Consider the following 18,593-nt stretch of genomic DNA (forward strand, 5'->3'; position numbering starts at 1 on the left):
AGGTGGGATTTGCTGACGGCGGGCCGTCTCCCGCCCAGCTCCCGGTCAACAGACGGGGGAGTGGGAGCTCAGGAGGCGTCTGCGGATGGTACGGAGCGGGGTCCGTTGGTGGTGTGAGTCAGGAACAGGCTGATGGACTGGGTCGGAGCCAGGCTCGCTCAACTCCACCGACAAACGGGCATTCAAAACCCCAGCGCAGTGCCGTGCTTCTGCCAGCAGGGGACTGTGACGCAGTTAAACCGAACACGCAGAGGGCTGCTGTTGGCCCACCTGTGACAGGACAGATCAGCTGGTCTCAGATCAGGTGGTCTGTGGACCTCATCAGTCTGAGGCCGAGGCTTTGCACACTCCAGACGATGGTTTGCTGACGGTGCCGATCCCTGTCCTGGAGTGAGACAGCCGTCAGCTGACAGAACTGCTGCCGGAAATACCATTGGCGAGATTTGTAATGCTAGAAGCCTAACGAATGTGCTGGGTCCTCCGTTCCACACGCACGAGCTACGTTATGCTTGTGTGTAGTCATATTTGAAGTATTCGACTATTTTCATCCGAGATGCCTTACAGAGTGAGGCAGCGAGATGATTCATGACTCCGTCAAACTGGATTCAATTCTACTGTTTGGCTGGAATGTGAACCCCGGCGTATGCAACCTTTCATCGACTTTTCCTCATTCTCGATGCAGTTTTTCGAGCAGTTTCTGCGAAAAATGCGTACGACCGGCAAGCGCCGCCTGATCACATTTTCCCAGACGATTATCATCATGAATTAACGTGCCCGTGGCTCCAGATATCTCATCAATGCGGACCTGACGACGGGACTGGGGCGCTGGTCGGTGCTGACGGCGTGGGCTCGAGCAGACTCACCCCGACGCCTCTGCCAGCACGGCCCGGGCGGGGTCCCGCGCCGGCAGCTCGCGCACGTGCCGTTTTACTGCGCGCCGCCATATGCCAGACCATCGTGTGGAAAGAACAGTGTTCGGTTGCACACCGGTGGTTATGTGTGTGACGCACCGATAGTGCTGGCCTTCGGGGAGAAACAAGGAGCACAAAGGCTGCCGGTCCGGCCGGCCTCCAGCACAAGCCAGGCAAACGGCCTTCGGTATATAGAGTACTCACCATCTGACTGTACTTGGCTGTAAATTCTTCCAGTGGACAGTGCTTCGCTACGCTATCGTAGCCAATTAACTATGTAAGAGTTGTTTCAAAGTGGAAGAAAGGTATAACAAACGGCGTATATGATGCTGGCAGATTATGGATACGACATGCGCTGTCTGCTCAATCAGCGTTTCCAATACATGTTTTACATTGGTTACTTCCAGCTTTCCTGGGCGAGCAGGTCGGAATGATAGGCTATTTTGTGTGACTCAAGGCTGAACGGAGGTTTTCAAAGTGAAGGAGATGATGGTCCTTAGACCCCTGAGCAGAGAACGGCCATTTATAATCATGAGATACACATGCTGTTAACCTCTGTAGGCTGCCGTGGATTTTCTGTATCAAACTTCATCCCTCGTGATCCATCCCACGCTAATAATCCTGCCCAAACGGGCACGGTCCAGGACCCATAACCACCAAACTCGGCGATTCCAATCACCACGCGTAACTGTTCCGTCCGGATTCCGCCGGCTGGTTGAGCTGTGTCGGCTGCCCGGGTCTATACCAGTCGCTGAACCCGGCTCCAGTGAGGCGCCGCGGCCTGGCCGACGGTGATCGCGCCGGCCGATCGCCGCGTGGCGTCGACAGAGAGCGGGTCCAGAGCCGCCCCCCGCCCTCATCGGCGCGCGCGGGCGGGTCACGAGCGCGGCGGCTCGTGAGCGGTGAGCGGCTGCTCAGCTGATGCTCCTCGGCGCGGTGACCGATGGGCGGTGTCGCGCGGGATCGCGGCGCGTCCGCCGTGTTCGCGCCGAAGTCGTGACGGCGTGACACAGGACACCGCGAGAAAACTGGGACGGCCCCAGCCGCCAGGATGACTGGCCGGCGTGAAAAGCGGCCGTAAAAACCGCTCGGTGGCCGCCGGCGCGCCGGGTAGTTTATGGACTCATCGGACGCGGTCGGCGGTGCTCTCACGGCCGAGCCGGCGTGGTCACGCACTCTGCCGACCCAGCGACACCCGTCCCGCCTCAGATGCCCCCTGCGGACTCGCTTGCACGGCTCCCTTGGTGACCGCGAATCCTCGTGCGGTCGACCTCTTTGAACTTGGATCCGCGGCTGCTCGTGTGACCCGCGGTACCCCCTGCGAACCGGCGGACCCGCGATCGCCGCCTCGCTGCAACGGCGCCGGGTCCTGTCAGGCCGAGCGGCGGAAGCGTCCATCAGCGCGTCTCACAGCGGCCCGGCCAACCCGCCGCGGTCAGGGTCAGGGGTCAGGGGTCAACCGCGCCGCCGCCGCCGCCGCCGCCGCCGCGGCGTGACGTCATCGGCCGGACGCAGGTGTGTGGGGCGGAGGCGCGCCGCGCCCGCGCGCGCGCCAGTGGCGGCGGCGGCGCGCGCCGGTGAGCGGTGCAGCGGCGGCGGCGCGGGTGGTGCGGGCGGCGCTGCGGGAGACTTGCTTTGCGTCGGGCGGCTCCGGCTCCAGCGGCAGCCATGCTGCAGGTGGACGGGCGCTCTGTGTGGCTCGAGAAGAACAGTGTTGTCGTGGCATGCTCGACACTCAGTCGGTCCCAGCGACGACCTGAAGCGGCGCCGGCGGTTCGCGCTCGCTCAAGGTGGTGGACCGGCGGCGGATGGACGGCACGACGCGGCGCCAGAGCGATGCCGAGAAGATGCAGACTGCTGGACGTCAAGCTGGAGCGGCAGCGGCCGGCGGTGCCTAACCGGGACGGGAAAGGAGGCGGCGGGGGGCGACGCCGCCAGCCCGCCCCTGCAGCGGTCCGATAGCACGTCCGTGGCGGGAAGGGCGGACGACGAGAGCGGCAGGCGGCAGGCGCGGCGACATGACGGCTCGCCCTCTTCGTCGGCCCTCCGACGTGTCAACACTGTCCACCCGAAGGACTCGATGCGCCGGATGAAGCTGATCCTTGACGCGGAGTCGCCGAAGCGGTCGATGAACGTGGCGAGCAAGCGTGTCCCGAGGCCAGCAGCGCACCCCTCGCCGGGCGACTCGCCCAGACCCGCGCTTCTGAAGTCGTCATCGGCGTCCACGATGCTTCAGCGGAGTGTTGCGGGGGCGCACGCTGAGCGTAACCCACTGCGACTGGAGGGGCCGGGGAAGCAGCAACAGCAGCAGCGTGGGGACCCTTCCCCAGTCCGAGCTCCCGCCGGCGCGACCGACGTCTCCCTCCCGACCGCCGGCGAGGCCCACCCTGCGGCCAAAGCCAGTAGGCTGGTGAAGCGCCTCTCGCTGCGGAAGAAACTGTCTCTCGGTGCCTCGCCGTTGCGGGACAAGTCGCGGCAGCGCGGCCGCGCCCCCGACCGCCCCGTCGGCGCCGACGAGGTGGTGCGCCTCGGCACGCCCACCGACGCCCGCCCGGAGCGGCCGCCGGAGGTGAGTCAGACGGCGCCGGGTCGCGGAGGAGCGAGCCGGCCGATCGATCACGGTTACCAGGCAGTTACCGGCCGGTTACCGGCAGGTTACGCTGCCACCGGCGGCCGCCGCGCCGCGCCGAGCTGACCCGAGAATGGCCGACCGGCGGGTGACTGTCGGTCACCAGACATGACGCGTGTGGGTGTCACAAGGCTGAGGTGCGCACCGCACGGGCGTCACGCAGCTGTTGGCTTTTGGCTGTCGCTCGACACGCGGCGTATGGGTGCTATTCACCGCGCGGTGAATGGATTGCCCCCAGACCTGCCAGAGCGGCTTCCGAGCTGTTTAGAGGAGATGAGGGTTGACACTGGGCGCACGGGTCACGAGCCGTGCCTTTGACCAAGAACAGCAGCGAAAAGACGCGCCGGGTGAGCAGTCGGAAGGCACGGGACAGGTGGTCCTGGTGTCAATGGCTGCGACGCTTCCGTGCACCTCGCGCCGCGGCTGCCGCTCGTCAGGAGCTGCCGGGGTGGGCCACAAAGAGCGCGGCCGACGAGGACGCTCCGGGGCGAGGGGGGAAGGGACAGCACCTGCGGAACGGCCGCGGGACGGCGTCCTCACGCGGCTGTCGTGGTGGGCATCGAGGGGGGAAGGGACAGCACCTGCGGAACGGCCGCGGGACGGCGTCCTCACGCGGCTGTCGTGGTGGGCATCGAGGGCCGGGCTGTTGTGGTCGGTGACCTGTGTGTGCAACAGACGGGCCGCCGTAGGCTGCGGCACTCGGGAATAGCGCTCTGCACCTAGGCTCCTGTGCGACGGCACAATGGCGTTCGAGGAGGCCGAGATGGGTGGTAGTTGGTGTCTGGGAAAAAATGTTGATAGAAGGCTGAATTACTGTGATTAGGCTGAAGAAATTGGACACACATAAAAACGCTAATATTATTATTCGCAGAACGAACATAAGATCCCCTCAGTAAACAGCTGCTGTAGTGAAAGTGCTAATACGTCAAGGAAAGAAGTTAAGGAAGGCCTATAGGGCCGTTTCAAAGGGCTTACCAAAAGACCGGTTTCGACTTGCGTATATAAGGTGGGAGCATACTCAGCTCAATAACGCCGTACCCTAGGCCATGTCTCTTTTCACGTTGTAATAAGTCTATCGATTTTTATGCCACAAGTTTGATTGGCCGCACGGACTCATCAGGACGGTAGTGCCACCTTTTGTCACTTGCACAATGACATTTTTGTAACCCATTATGTCGCGGTAGTCCTTTTAAGCCCGCACTGATTGCACAAATCCCATGTATTCTGTTCAATCTCATGACGCCTGAAGCCTTCCGCATAATGGCAGTTGTACGAATGTATAGCTGCCACCTCATGGCCAGGAAATCGGAAGTAATCGTCACGCTATTCAACTGAACAATCAACACCAAGCATTGCTCCAACGCAACGGACCACCCGTGATCCCGAGGCAAAGATCTGACCCCTGGCAGCCTTTGCCCGGCTGCCCCCACACCTGCCGACCGTGCGGTCTTCTGTAGAGGGACATTGACCGCCAGCTGGACATGCCTGCCTTGCGGACACCGCGAGGTATCGGTTCCTGTTCCGTCGTGGCCGTGACCGTCTCGCGGTGAGAAATACCGGCATTGCCGTCAGTCACGGCTGCAGCGGCCCGACCCCGACCCAGATCACCGCCGGCAGCGGCTGTGATCTGCTGTGGCCGCTCCGCTGCGGTTTCACGCTCAACGATTTGTCGATGTTTTGGCCACCGCATGGCGTGCCCCGTGGGGTCTCCATGCTCGGTGACTTAAGGCGCCATGCTTTGAAACTTTGCGCCACTGTTCTTTGACTGGCCCAAGATGTCCGCCGAGCGGTTTTGTTTTGTTGGCGAGTGACAGGAGCCAGGCGCCGCCGCCCTGCCCTCACTGGACCCATGGTTCGGGGGCGGGTTAACAGACCACTGCGGTGGCGTGAACCTGTAAACGACACCTTCCCAGAGGGTCACGCCGGCGATAAACAGGCGTGCCCCGGCCGGCGCGTGGGAGCTCCACCGCCCGGGCGGGCCCAGCCGTGCCCACCGTTTCGGCTTGGCTCGGCTCGGCTTGGGACGCCTGCGGACGGTTCTCGGAAAGGGTTAATGTGCCGTCTCTCCCCCGTCTGGTAGCCTCCCCTGCCAGGCCGTTATCGCCTGTGCGAGGCCCAGAAATGCTGCCTGTTCAGCCTCACGGCGGCGTGCACCCGTCTGACCAGCGGCGGTCAACCGCCACCGGGTTGAAACTTCTGCTAGCTACAAGCCAACGTCATGTACGCGCCATGAGTTGTTGCCGCTTATTTGCACAGAACATCCTCTTTGATCCCTCGATGGCAGACGCTCTGCAGCGCATACCGGTCCGGACCCCAGCTGGAGGTTGTCGATCTGTTACACCTCGGGACACCATCGCCATTTGTGCGTTGTTTACCGAGACCGTCATCATCTTCTGTCCGCCCCCACCGGGCCGTGACAGAAACCGAGCGTTCCGGCCGCGCCGCCGCCGTCCGCAGTCCAACGGCCGTTTGTAATCGGCCGTTTTATAAGAGGGCTACCGACGCTCATGTCGGCGCCGACAGGAAGCGGTCTCGGGTAAAACGACGCCCATTCTCTCGCGGACAATGGCGGCCCCCTGCAAAACAATCAGCCGTTACGAGCGAGAGCCCGACCCCGGAGGTGCTCGACTTCCAGCCGGGTCAGGGGAGGCTCGCTAGCAGCAGTTCTAGCCGGGTCGGGGGAGGATCGCTGGCAGGACTTCCAGCCTGGTCAGGGGGAGGCTCACTGGCGGGACTTCCAGCCGGGTCGGGGGAGGCTCGCTGGCAGGACTTCTAGCCGGGTCAGGGAGAGGCTCGCTGGCAGTACTTCCGGCCGGGTCAGGGGAGGCTCGCTGGCAGTACTTCCAGCCGGGTCAGGAGAGGCTCGCTGGCAGGACTTGCAGCCGGGTCGGGGAAGGATCGCTGGCAGGACTTTCAGCCGGGTCAGGGGGAGGGTCGCTGGCAGGACTTCCAGCCGGGTCAGGGAGAGGCTCGCTGGCAGTACTTCCGGCCGGGTCAGGGGAGGCTCGCTGGCAGTACTTCCGGCCGGGTCAGGAGAGGCTCGCTGGCAGGACTTGCAGCCGGGTCGGGGAAGGATCGCTGGCAGGACTTTCAGCCGGGTCAGGGGGAGGGTCGCTGGCAGGACTTCCAGCCGGGTCAGGGGGAGGCTCGCTGGCAGGACTTCCAGCCGGGTCAGCGGGGTGGAGTTCAGGGAGGCTCGCTGGCTGCTGCCGCCGCTCGGCAGCCACGGAGGCGGGTGGACGGGGCTTGGAAACCGCACCGTACTGCGCAGCGAGGAAAGGAGACCTCCGAACCGGGCTTGCGTCGATATCTTTTTGCGGATGAATGACGTGGCGTCGTTGGACTTTTTCCTCATGGTGCGAACTTCCCCTATCATAATCACAGACCGGGATGGTCTATGATTTTATTTCTAGACGGCAAGTGTGGAAATGTTGCTTTGCTCTCACGATCTAGGCACTTTGCTGCCGTCATGAGCATGACAAGGCACGCTGCATAAATCAACGCGCTCAGAACGCTTATATGTTTTATAGGGCCGCGGCCACTCGCTCTGCTTGTCGACTGTTTATGGATCTAGTGTTGAGACACCCACGCAGCTCGTTTCGGCTCCAAACACGTCCTCCTACTTGATGGAGCACTGATGGGCTGCGACTTGACGTCATGTTTTATCAGCACGCCGGTCGTATGCTCTTTGGCCATTGGAAATGAACGGTGACTTGGCGCACTGTGGGCACTGTCAGCACCGGCCATTGTTCAACACCAATGGTCATTACGGCGTTTTTTCGGTCCCATTCGACCCAAGCTGCACACGACTTCCTGTGTTTTGTGCTCAAATGCGGACACCCGACGTTTCCCTCCCACACTGCGGGACATCGCGTTTCTGAACGCGAAGTGAACTTGACCTTTTGCACCAAGCTCAATGTCACTGACTCACAACGCACGCAGCGACTGGCGCGGCCGCATGTTGACCCGGACGGATAAGGAACCACAGCGGAACAGCTCCGTGCGCTCGGTGTTCCCGAGTATAGGCCCGTTTTCGGCGGATCGGTCCGGCCAGGCCCGCGCGATTTGCGCTAGAGCGTGGGAGCCGGGCCGACGGACGGCGGCGTTCTCACGCGCGCCGCACCCCGCCGCGCCGGTGAATAATCAGCTGACCGGTGTGACCCGAGCGCGATAAAGAATGCGCGTCGCACACAGGCTGTACGACGGAGAGCGGGCGATTGATCCGGCGGAAGGTGCACGCTCGGTGCTCCTGGTTTCTGACTGATTCGGTTTCTACGCTTCTGGTGTGTCTAAGATCCCCGCCTTTGGCTGTGACTGAATGACAGAAAACACTATAGAGGTAACGCCTTGTTAGAATTAGCTTTGGTTTTCTGGCAGCTGGTGCGTTGCCGCTTCGCAAAAGGAAAGCTAATGCCACGGCGACCGGTACAGTTTCTTGCCGGGATGGTCGGCAGGATCCCGTGTCATTCCTCCGCTCCTCTCGGGTTGGCGATGCGACAATACAAAAAGTGATTTTTAATTGAGGCACGCGAATCGCCGATCAGTCGTTCGTTCACGAGAGCCGAAAACGCCGTCCGTCTGAACCGGCCGCATCCCCTCGGCGGATCCATTTCCTGTACGTCCCGCGGCCCCCGGCCGGCGGCACCGGCCCGGCTGGCTGACCTGTAACGGTGCGAGCCTACGCCGGCCGGGCGGCCGGGCCCGCCGCCGTCGCCTGTGCACCGTCTGCACCGTGCAGAGGGCGACCCCGGCTCGGCCGCGGCTGCAGTGCGCGGTCGGCTCACGCGCGCGCGTGGCGCTGCAGCGGGCGGTTACAGGGCGCGGCGCGCTCCTCAACGGCGGCGGCTGCGGCTGCGGTTCCGGCTGCGGTCCCGGCTGCGTTCCCGGCTTCGGTCCCGGGTGCGGCATCCCGGCTGCGGTCCCAGCTCCGATCCCGGGGGCCGCGGTCCCGGCCGTGGTCCCGGCCGCGGTCCCGGCTTCGGTCCCGGGCGCGGTGACCGCCGCGTCGGTCGAGCGGCGCCGTCAGACGTCAGCCGTCCCGCCGCCGGCCGGGACGGCTGAGTCGCGCGTGTGGGCAAACCTCGGTGTCAGCACCGGTACCGCAGTCACGCCGTCGTCGTCAGGGCGCCTTTGTCGGACCGAACCGGCATTTACCACGGCGAGCGGAGCGGCCCGTGTGCCCACGTCCGCTCGTGATAGGCTTATCTCAGGATTACGGCGCGACTGCTCTCGCCGGCCCGCGAGCGCTGTCGTGTTGACAAATGCTTTTGCAGCGTGAAATGTACGGCATCTGTGGATCGAAGGCCGACGTCGATACGGGTGTGGTGCAAGTTTTTATTTCAACATGCGAGATGCTGGGCTCTGGAGGAGACCCCGACGTCGGTGTCAATGATTTTGAAATGGCTGCAGCATGTTGGCTGTCTCTATACCACTATCGGACTCGCATACTGAACGCAACGCTTACGTCATTGCGGCATGTCCTCCCTGCCATCCGCGAATCAGTGCCGGTCGTGCTAAGCGGTATGTTGGAATGGATGTTGCACCTTTTGTTTCGATGTTCGCATGCATGTAGCGCACTAGCGGGCTTCGCGCGCTCGTCGTGTGTGTAGCACAGTACATGTGCTGCATGTCCGGAGAGATGTGAGAGATGTGCCCGCACACGGCCAGCCTGCATCGGTCTGCTATGTGCTGAAACGTATCAAACCACGTGAACGGATGTGGCGCATGGATGAGGCCCGGCTTCATACTTCTGGGAGGTACTGTGCAGATCTGAAGCCGGTGGAGGTGCCGTGGTCACGGCCGGCGTCAGCGGGACGGTCCCAGCGGACAGACGCGGGGCAGGGTGTGTGGATCCGCGCCGCTGGTGGGCGCACGTGTGTGCACGCTGGCGTCTCCTCCCTCCTGCATATCACTGTCACCTCAGTGCAGCTCCTTTGTGGTGGTAAGAGGATTGGACACAGCTGTGCCACTTAACCTGCCTCAAATAACAGTTCGTGTACCTGGGACGACGCAGATTTTGAGGTCTTGCGTCGCTCACACAAACAACCCACCGGCACTGCTACATCCATGCCAGAGTTAGAGTATGGGCTGAAAGACGATGAGGTGCATGTTTGTTTGATTACAATTTTTTATATGATAATATGCATGCATATATATATATATATATATATATATATATATATATATATATATGATATACATGTATACAGCTGTCTATAGCACCGAAGAATTTCATGTATATTTAACTAACTAATAACCTAGAATTTGTATCATCAGTTTCATCTTGAGAGTTTGCGACTTAATCTCTATTTGTCATGGCGCTGCCGTGAAAATGCTGGCATTCTTGTCTGAATAGCCTAAAAATGTTCTCGTGCTCGTTCTACCGCACGAGACAGCGAACGCGTCACGCCGCCCATTATGCGGCATGCCTCGTGACAGTGTACACCGGCGGGGGATTGTACGATCAGCGAACCAGCATTCGCGCCTGTCTTCACGATACATTCACCCCCTGATCACCAGCGTTACACCACAAGCAGTTCACCTTCAGCCGTCGCCTGGCGGCCATATGATGCATTCAACCATAACGCGCTGCATTCCTGTGGACTGATTGTTGCCATCGGGTGATGTGCTGGTTGCTGCGAGTACCTACCCGTACCGTTCAAACATATGGGCTCCTGGTCCGTGGGGTCCCGAGTTCGTCCCCTCAACCCGCTGAACTTCCTGTACTCTCGCTTTGACCGGCCCCAGGCCAGCTGTTCAGGCTCGCCGTGACCCCATCCGGCCGCTGACTCGGCCACCCGTGCGCACAGCTCGGCGACTCGCTGTTCCTGGACCTGCCGCGCGTCCGACTGGACGGCGGCAGCAAGGCGTTCCGCAAGCAGTGGGGCTACGACATGGCGCCGCCGCCCACCCTGCTGGAGGAGGAGGAGGACGAGGACGAGCTGGACGAGGACGACATCAGCGAGACTCAGTCGTTGCGAGAGGACTTCTTCAGCCGACAGTCAGCACTAGGTCAGTCCTGTGTTGGTGCTGGTGCTGGGTTCGACTTGAGCTTAGTCCAGCCGGTGCTGGCTAGTCCCTGCTGGTGCCGGTGATACTCCTGTGTCACCAGAGCTCTAGCAGTCCCGTCGGCGTTGTCACCGCCGTTATCGTCTGGTCAAGGTTATCAGCTCTGCTCGCTGTCCCGTGGATCAGTGCCGCGGGCGCACTGACACGGCCTTGAATATATCTCGTGAATCACCTTTGCGAACTTAAGGTCACGGCAGCTGAGTGACCAACTGCAATCTTAGTAGCACGGCATGCTAGGTTACGTTGCGGGTAAATCGGTTGATATCACATTCAACTTTCGGTAAGATAGTCATGGGGTCCACCCCGAGGCCAGTGGAGCGACGGCCAGCTCACTGCGACCAATGGTGGGAAAAGCTTTTACGCTTATTACTGTAGTGGCGGCATTTGTTGGTGAACGTTCTAACCCGGCTAGGATCACCTCAGTGTAGCACAGCTGTTGGCTAAGTGGCGGCCACCTGAACAGCTCCAAATCCTTCGCGTCGTGTATCTGTTCCATGAATGTGACACCATAAAAGCGTTGGTGGCCGAATCCCGTTGGTACGGAAGTATCAGTTGCAATTGTGTCTGAAGAGGATGCGCGCCATTTTGCAGCATTCCCCGCCCCCCCCCCAAAAAAAAAAATTAATGGTTTACTAACAAGCCACAGGGGTTTGTTGTCTGCCAACGGTTTGAACGTGTTTGGAGATACTAGCGCCACCTGATGTTCAGTGGCATGCTGCGCCACCTATTCGGGGACGTTATGTCGGCTGCCTTACCCTACCATCTGGTGGTTGAGTTGTGCTCTGGTGTTTGTAGATATTGCCGCTAGGTTTGAAGAGTTCGAACAGAATCAGGTCCTGAGTGATGGCCTAACTTTTCTATTGTGCAGGGATGTAGCCGCATCCTAACATCTAAAAAATCGGCATTCTGTCTGTAGCGCTACACAGAAGGAATAGATCTACAATGACATTTGCATGCCGAACATTTATTTGATTAGTTTCGCCTCTGTACCAACAACACACCGTTGTGAGCTACGCTTCCCAAACATGATGGAAGATGGTCGTTACGGTAAGCATTCTTATGTAGCTTAAGCAAATCGCAGATACTGGTTCCATATCCTTCTTCCCTTGGCATACGCAGAAATGTCCTCTCTCGAGTGCCAAAATAATGTGGCCGATCAACACAGCCCTGTGTGTATGACTCCGCTCCAGCGTGCCATTCGTGGACGCCAAGCGAGGCAGGAAGATAAGGTGATTTTTATAGGAAGATAAGGTGACCATTCTCGCCTTTTCCTCCAGCCTTGTATTACAAGATGGGAATGCTTGGATGGCTCACGAGGCAAAGCTGCCAACGTGGTGACGAAGTTCCGTAAATGATAGACTAATGCTATGTATAATGTCGGCCAAAGAGAACACGCTGGAAACCAAACAGTCGAAAACTACTGGGCAAAGAGGGCTTGGACACAAATTGGATCGGTTGCCCAGGCTGTTTGAATCTGATAATCGTTCATGTTTAGATGACAAGGCTGTTGACGGCGGCGCCAGGGCGTAGTCTTTGATATTTTCTTCAATTTTGTCCTTCCATGCTGACTGAAAGGTAATACATGCATTTTATATGTCAGTCTTGCATGGTGGCTAAGATTGATACACAATAAGCATAAGTTCAATGGTGGCCCGGAGCGAAGGACATCGAGGACTTGAAATATATACCCAATGAAATCAATTAGCTCGTGCACGGTCAGTAGCAAATGCCTTGTCCCTAATTAAGATGTTGCGTCATTGACCGAAGCCCCACCCTCCGCACCACTCCTCTGCCTCTCACACATAGATTAGTCATCACAGCCCACGATCCGTTGTTATTTTGGTGAGCAAGTATCTGCGTTCTTACTCCAAACAAACGTAACCAGCGGTAGTTGGGTGTCATTACAACCGATCGTCCGATCGTAGAAGACGCCGCCTCGTGACGTAACGTCCCGTTCAGGGGCCCGCCTCGATCGTGGCGAAGCGTCACGCTCAGGGGCCGCCTCGACGGTGACGAGGTGTCCTGCTCAGGGGCCTACCTCGATCGTGACGAGGTGTCACGCTCAGGGGCCGCCTCGACGGTGACGAGGTGTCCTGCTCAGGGGCCTACCTCGATCGTAACGAGGTGTCCTGCTCAGGGGCCCACCTCGATCGTGACGAGGTGTCCTGCTCAGGGGCCTACCTCGATCGTGACGAGGTGTCACGCTCAGGGGCCGCCTCGACGGTGACGAGGTGTCCTGCTCAGGGGCCCACCTCGATCGTGACGAGGTGTCCTGCTCAGGGGCCCACCTCGATCGTGACGAGGTGTCCTGCTCAGGGGCCTACCTCGATCGTGACGAGGTGTCACGCTCAGGGGCCGCCTCGACGGTGACGAGGTGTCCTGCTCAGGGGCCCACCTCGATCGTGACGAGGTGTCACGCTCAGGGGCCCGCCGAGCATAAGTTCTGCATCCGGTGTGCCACTCCCTTGGTCCCTTGGTACAGATGGGGATCAAGGTCTAATGCGTCTTTATGCGGAGCTTTCACGGCAGATATACTCTCAGTCAGACCGAGGTGGTCTAAACAAGGACCTGGCGTGCCTAGGAGTTAGATAACACATTGTGTTTACGACTAAGCTGTGATCCCATGAACAAAATCGGTGAAATATGTGCGACATTGCACTATGACATTTCGCTACATTGCAACATAACCTTGCATCGCTGAAGGTGAATTAGTATATTTTCTCATCGTGCGGACACTGGTTTGGTTGGGTACACTGGCTGTTTCTTAGCCTAGCATCGTTTCGAGGTCGTCTGAGATTTACAACGTTAAGACGATTTTGGTCTACAAGCGCCCATAGGCCCATGCAAAAGCTCTGAAACATTGGAAGAGGGTCGGGATCAAATCCCTCAAAATATGCGGAATGCTTCACCCATAGTTCATTTACTACCATCAATATCATGTATAATTGTTTCGAAATATCAATGCCGACTGACCAAGTTAAACTGACGCTGCAGGTGAGGTGTGTCGGGGGCCCTCCACAGCCGCCAGTCGGGTCTGGCGCCCGGGGGGGGGGGGAGGGGGGGCAGCTCTGTTGTCCAGTCCGCGTCCGGTCCCCGCCTTCCTCTCTCGTCCTGACGCCGGATGTCCCTCTGTGGTCCGCGTACTCCGGCCCGTAGCGCTCAGAACTGCCGTCCGGCCGGCCCGTTCCGGTGGAACGGGAGGCCCGTTAGCGTCTGCCGCGCCGTCCATATGGTGTGGTGCTGTCGCGGCGGCGGCGGCCGCGCCCGGCCCGGCCCGGCCCGGCCCGTCCCGGCTCGGCGTGCCACGAGGCGGGCCGGCTCCCACGGCAGGCTTGCCGCCGCCGGTCGGAAGCCGCCCGGAAGCGACGAGCGCTCCTCGTCGCGGATTTGGGCCAGCGCTGATCAGGGGATAAGCCCGGTAAGGCGGTCAGCGCCGCTCGCGGACGAGTAGTCGGGCCGCGCTGTCGGCGGCGGGTCCAGCAGGAACGGGCGACTCCGCTCAGCACGAGCCCAATACTTGTTGGGCCAGGCTGACGCCGTCATTGTCTCGCCTCTGCATGGAGAGAAGTGGCTTTAAAGTGGACCAAATAAAGCGAACTAGTCCAAGAGGCCAGAAACTAACAGGTCCAATGCACATATCCTCAGCTAGCTGGTTTCCGGCCGGCTCTCGTGGGTTTTTGTGCGGACATATTCCGGCGAACTCCATAACGGTGCAGTGAATGGGTTTGAACACCGGGGAGTTCCGCTGTGGCGCACCAGTCGTAATGGCCGTGTATGGTGACGGCCCGGATACTTGCGGCGTGAGCATTACGGCCCTGGAACTCAGTTGGTCGTGGTGACAGCCGATCCAGCATCACAGACGACGGGACGCTCAATGACACTGGGAGCAATCTATAAGCAACTCTTGTGACTAACGCGCTAGTGACCTGCTTTTTGAACAGCCTTTGGATGAATAAGGCATCAGAGTGTACGATCTTTCTGATATCTGAGATCGATTGTTGGCTGGGAACGGCGCAGGAATACAAAGCAGCGAGACGGCCCACTAATAACACAGAAACTGGGCGCAGCCAGCGCAGGGACGTCCAGCGACCTCCACCGCAGCCGCGCTCTCCAGACAAGCACGCCAATCCACTGCCCGATGTTTGATAACTTCAGCCGCGTCATTCAGTACCGACATGGAACCAGGAGACGTCGTCTGCGGCTGATTCGTGGTCGTCATCTGTACGGTGCCAAAGTGGTCTCTGCCTCTCCATGGCATTGCCGTTGATCTGTTTGCCTGGCGCACTGACTGTGACTGACCTGCCGGGCACGGAACCCCGACTGAGCCTGTCTGACTGAAGCATCGACGAGCCATGAGCCGTGCCAAGCTGACTGAAACCTTCCAGGCGTCTCCCAAACTCATGGCAAGGTTCTGAAGCGCTGGAAAATAGATTAGGACAGGTTTGGTCCCCATAAGTGTGCCTCGCAGCCCGGGAGGGATAGAGACAAGCAAATGGGACAGATACTGGGCGATTGCACAACGAACATCGATGTCTGGCGACTGGTTCCTGAGTTTGGTTTCTACACACTGTGCGGCAGTGTGCCGGTTCGGTTGAGTGGACGAGATGTGGGCCAACCGACCCTGGGCGGTGCCTGGGACCGCGGCTGGTTGTGGGCTCGAACTGCGGAAACCGCGATACAGATGCACGAGCCGTCACGCCAATTAGCCGGCACTGTGCCAGCACCGATTGTGGGGCAACGGCCGACCGAAAGCGTGCCGCCGGGGAAAAAGCTTGTGCGTGCCGCGCGATATGCGGCGTGGAGGCGTTTGCAGCCACTGTGCGCATGCGCCGTGACCGGTCCGCGGCGCCCGCCACCGTCTCACCACCTGCCGCACGGCGCACACACCAATAAACGCCAGCCCATTTACCCGAACGCCGGAATGGATTGGGCCGTCTGAGCGTGTTGGGGCGTATGGGCGTCCGTTAGAGCCGCGCGTTTTTCTGGTGCGGCGCACGTGCCTTACCGCGGGCGGCGTCTGCTGGACCGCCCGACGCACGCAATCGCCGCCGTCTCGCCGGAAACACAGGCAGCACCGCGCCGCAGCAGATCCGAGGGCAGACGCGTCCTTCTGTCGGCCTCCTGGGGAGAGGGGGGGGGGGGGGTAGGAGACTGCTGGGCTTTCGCCGGCAGCGACGGAGTCCCGCGGAGCGCTGGCGTGCGGCGACGGAGATCCCCGCGGTGCGAAACCCGGAGCGCCGAGGAAAAGGGTTTGTCGGCGCAAAACCCGTGAAATTCGTCGTCGTCCGCCTCGCTCCAGAAGATGGAAAGCTGAATATGGCGCTGCGAAGCCGGGTGAAAAACGGCGGAATTATCTTTCACCGCATTGTACCCGTGCCGCTGTCTCTCTACGGCCGGGGTGATGCTCGTGCTGGAGCGTCTCGCCTGCTTGGCAGCTCCAGCCGCTAGAGACACGTCCCCACACTGGATGGATAAGCAGCGGGAGATGCAATGGGCACGTGCATAGACTAATCACGACCGGCTTAACGAATTCCGGGGAGTAAGTCCGCTCCTGCCCTGTATCTCGAAGTCGTGTTCCGTTGCATCGATTAATCTCTGTTTATTGATATGCAGGCGGTGACAATGGCCGCTTAGTGAGAGCAAGGTCATGTCGATGAATATTTTAGTCATGTGACATGACCTTGAGTGCTTCATAACACGGGCAACCGTGAGTTAGGGTGGTGGTACCCCTCACTTGGCTGGCAAATCTATGCCGGCTCGTGCGCTCTTATGGTTTGCACTTACGCGGCGCATGCACTTCGTGTGCCCTTACCCGAAGTGCAAGTCATGTGTCCTTGCTGTTGGTAGGAGGCATGCATAATGCATGCGCAGCCGCACACTGCAGCTGTAAGGGCGCCACATTTGACCACACTAACCAGCTCTCAAGCCGACCTTGACTTGGAAGCTGGTTAAGTCAGGCTGTCGGTAGAGCATGCGGCACAAACCGCAACGCTTCCTTGTGTTGTAACTCTGACCATGTTGGGCGTGGTGGAGGGGACGTTTCACGCTCCCTGTCGTCCTTCACTCGGGCGCTGAACACCGGCATGATGTGGGGACATGCGATGGCAGCATATGCTGTGATGACATGAGACAGGTCCTGTCCGACGGCTGCTGGTAGTGGTGACAGGCATCTGTTGGGGAGTATACACTACCCTCGTGTCCCGCGTCAGCGGACCGAGCAAACCGCGTGGACCAGCGGTCCGAAGGATGCCAGTCTCTCGTGTCGCTGAGACCGTTGCGGGTGGTCGCGGCCGCAGGAGCGGCGAGAAAGGCGGAAGGCAGATGGAGGGGCGCCCGGATCGCTGCCGAAGTGTCCGGCCATAACCGTCCGCTTCCCGCCCTCGTCCACGATGGCCCATGACATTGAAACAGTCCTGTCTCCCGAAGCATCAGCGGCACAGCGCTGATAACGAGGGCGTAGAATGATCAGGCGTCTCTGCACCGCGCCTCAGTTTCCAGGGGACGGACGCAGCTGCTGGAGCGTCAGGGGTAGGACTTGCTGCCAGAAGGAAATCATTCCAAATGCGATACAAACCGTCCAAACAGGCAGAAGCGCCACCGACCAGCTGCCGCGAAAAATGGTCACGGGATGCCAGAAAAAGTACCCTCGTCCGTCAGCATACGGAATCACAGCTGTCTGAGGGCGGGTCGCAAGCTGCCAGAGACGGACTTCCCAGCTGGGAAGGATAGCCTCTCAGCTGAATCACAGCGATAAGCACGAACTGGCCGCCGTTGGCGCTTCTGAGGACGCCGCCGGATGTTGACGGTGGTCGGTGGCTGCCAGGGCCCGGTCAAAGGCCCCGCCCGCGGCGGCGGCGGGCGTGCCACCGGCGCTGCGTGGCGCGTTGTCCTCTCACGGAGCGGCGCTTTCGCGCTCGCCAACAACAGCAGACTATTTCAGCTCGTGCGTCACCGCTGAGTTCACACCCCGGCCCGGCGGGGGTCCGTCAGCGGCACCTCCGGCGGCGCTGGCGGCCGCGCTCGCCCAGCCTCCAGCCGCGCCCGCCCAGCCTCCAGTAGCGCTCGCCCAGCCTCCAGTCGCTACCGCCCAGCCTCCAGTGGCGCCCGGTACGGTTCCGCCTCGCTACACCCTCTGCCTGTCCGCGCGGCCCCGTTCGCAGCCTCGCCACAGTGGCCGGGGAGTTACTGGCCGACGACTTGAGCGCTAACGAGGCACAATTGGCACAGTGTGCCCAGCCAGGACCTGACCGACCGCGAGTCTGGCAGAGCGGGCCGGCTAAGGGCCAGGGAGCGGACCGGCGCCCGCGGCACGCGCCGGCTGTGAGGCTGTCCTGCGGGGCAATGGACAAGTAGTGTCGCTGATGAAAGGAGCTGCAACGGATTTAGTCCTTGCCCTCGGTGTTTGCGGATGGCAAGACCGGGTAGACTGTTACACAGAAGCGGCCGGGCCCGGTCCCAGTCGCCTGAGGCGCCGGATAGTCCGTCACACGGAAGCGGCCGGGCCCGGTCCCAGCCGCCTGAGGCGCCGGATAGTCCGTCACACGGAAGCGGCCGGGCCCGGTCCCAGCCGCCAGGGGCGAGGTCGGTGACCCCGGCTGTGTTGCCTGCACTCGTGGGCTGCGCTCGCGGTGAAAGGTAAACCGAGAGCTTCCTGTCCGGGTCACTGAGCCGGCAAGCGAATCGCGATCCGCGCATCTGGCGCGGCTCAGTCCGGTTCCCATGCGGTGCAAAGGTCGGTCGAACTAAATCGATTGCCCGGAACGGCGATTTCTCCTCTCATGCAGCGCCGACTGGCGAATTCCGCTTTCTTACAACCGATCCAGCCATGCACTTGCGTAACGGCTCAACGTGCATTCGGGACACCGTCCGATGTGGCGACCCCCGTTTCAGCTGGGATCTTTCACCCCATCAGGAAAACAACCCCCGACCCGCGTGCAGGAGCGGCCCTTTTCTCTCGCGATTCACAGCCATACTCGCTGGGCCCA

At 60.4% G+C, this 18,593-nt stretch overlaps 1 protein-coding gene across 1 annotated transcript in view; it reads left to right on the forward strand.

The window, feature by feature from the left end:
- LOC119100626 (uncharacterized) overlaps positions 1-18,593 on the forward strand; it is a 112,611-nt gene that overhangs the window by 88,978 nt on the left and 5,040 nt on the right. The window contains exons 10-13 of the mRNA XM_037223703.1: positions 2,874-3,048; positions 3,430-3,480; positions 10,350-10,551; positions 12,710-12,831. Coding sequence (XP_037079598.1) covers positions 2,874-3,048; positions 3,430-3,480; positions 10,350-10,551; positions 12,710-12,831 — 550 coding nt within the window. The remainder of the gene's footprint in view (positions 1-2,873; positions 3,049-3,429; positions 3,481-10,349; positions 10,552-12,709; positions 12,832-18,593) is intronic.

This window comes from Pollicipes pollicipes, unplaced genomic scaffold, assembly GCF_011947565.3.
Source record: "Pollicipes pollicipes isolate AB1234 unplaced genomic scaffold, Ppol_2.1 Scaffold_4881;HRSCAF=5763_pilon_pilon_pilon, whole genome shotgun sequence".
Lineage (NCBI taxonomy): Eukaryota > Metazoa > Arthropoda > Thecostraca > Pollicipedomorpha > Pollicipedidae > Pollicipes > Pollicipes pollicipes.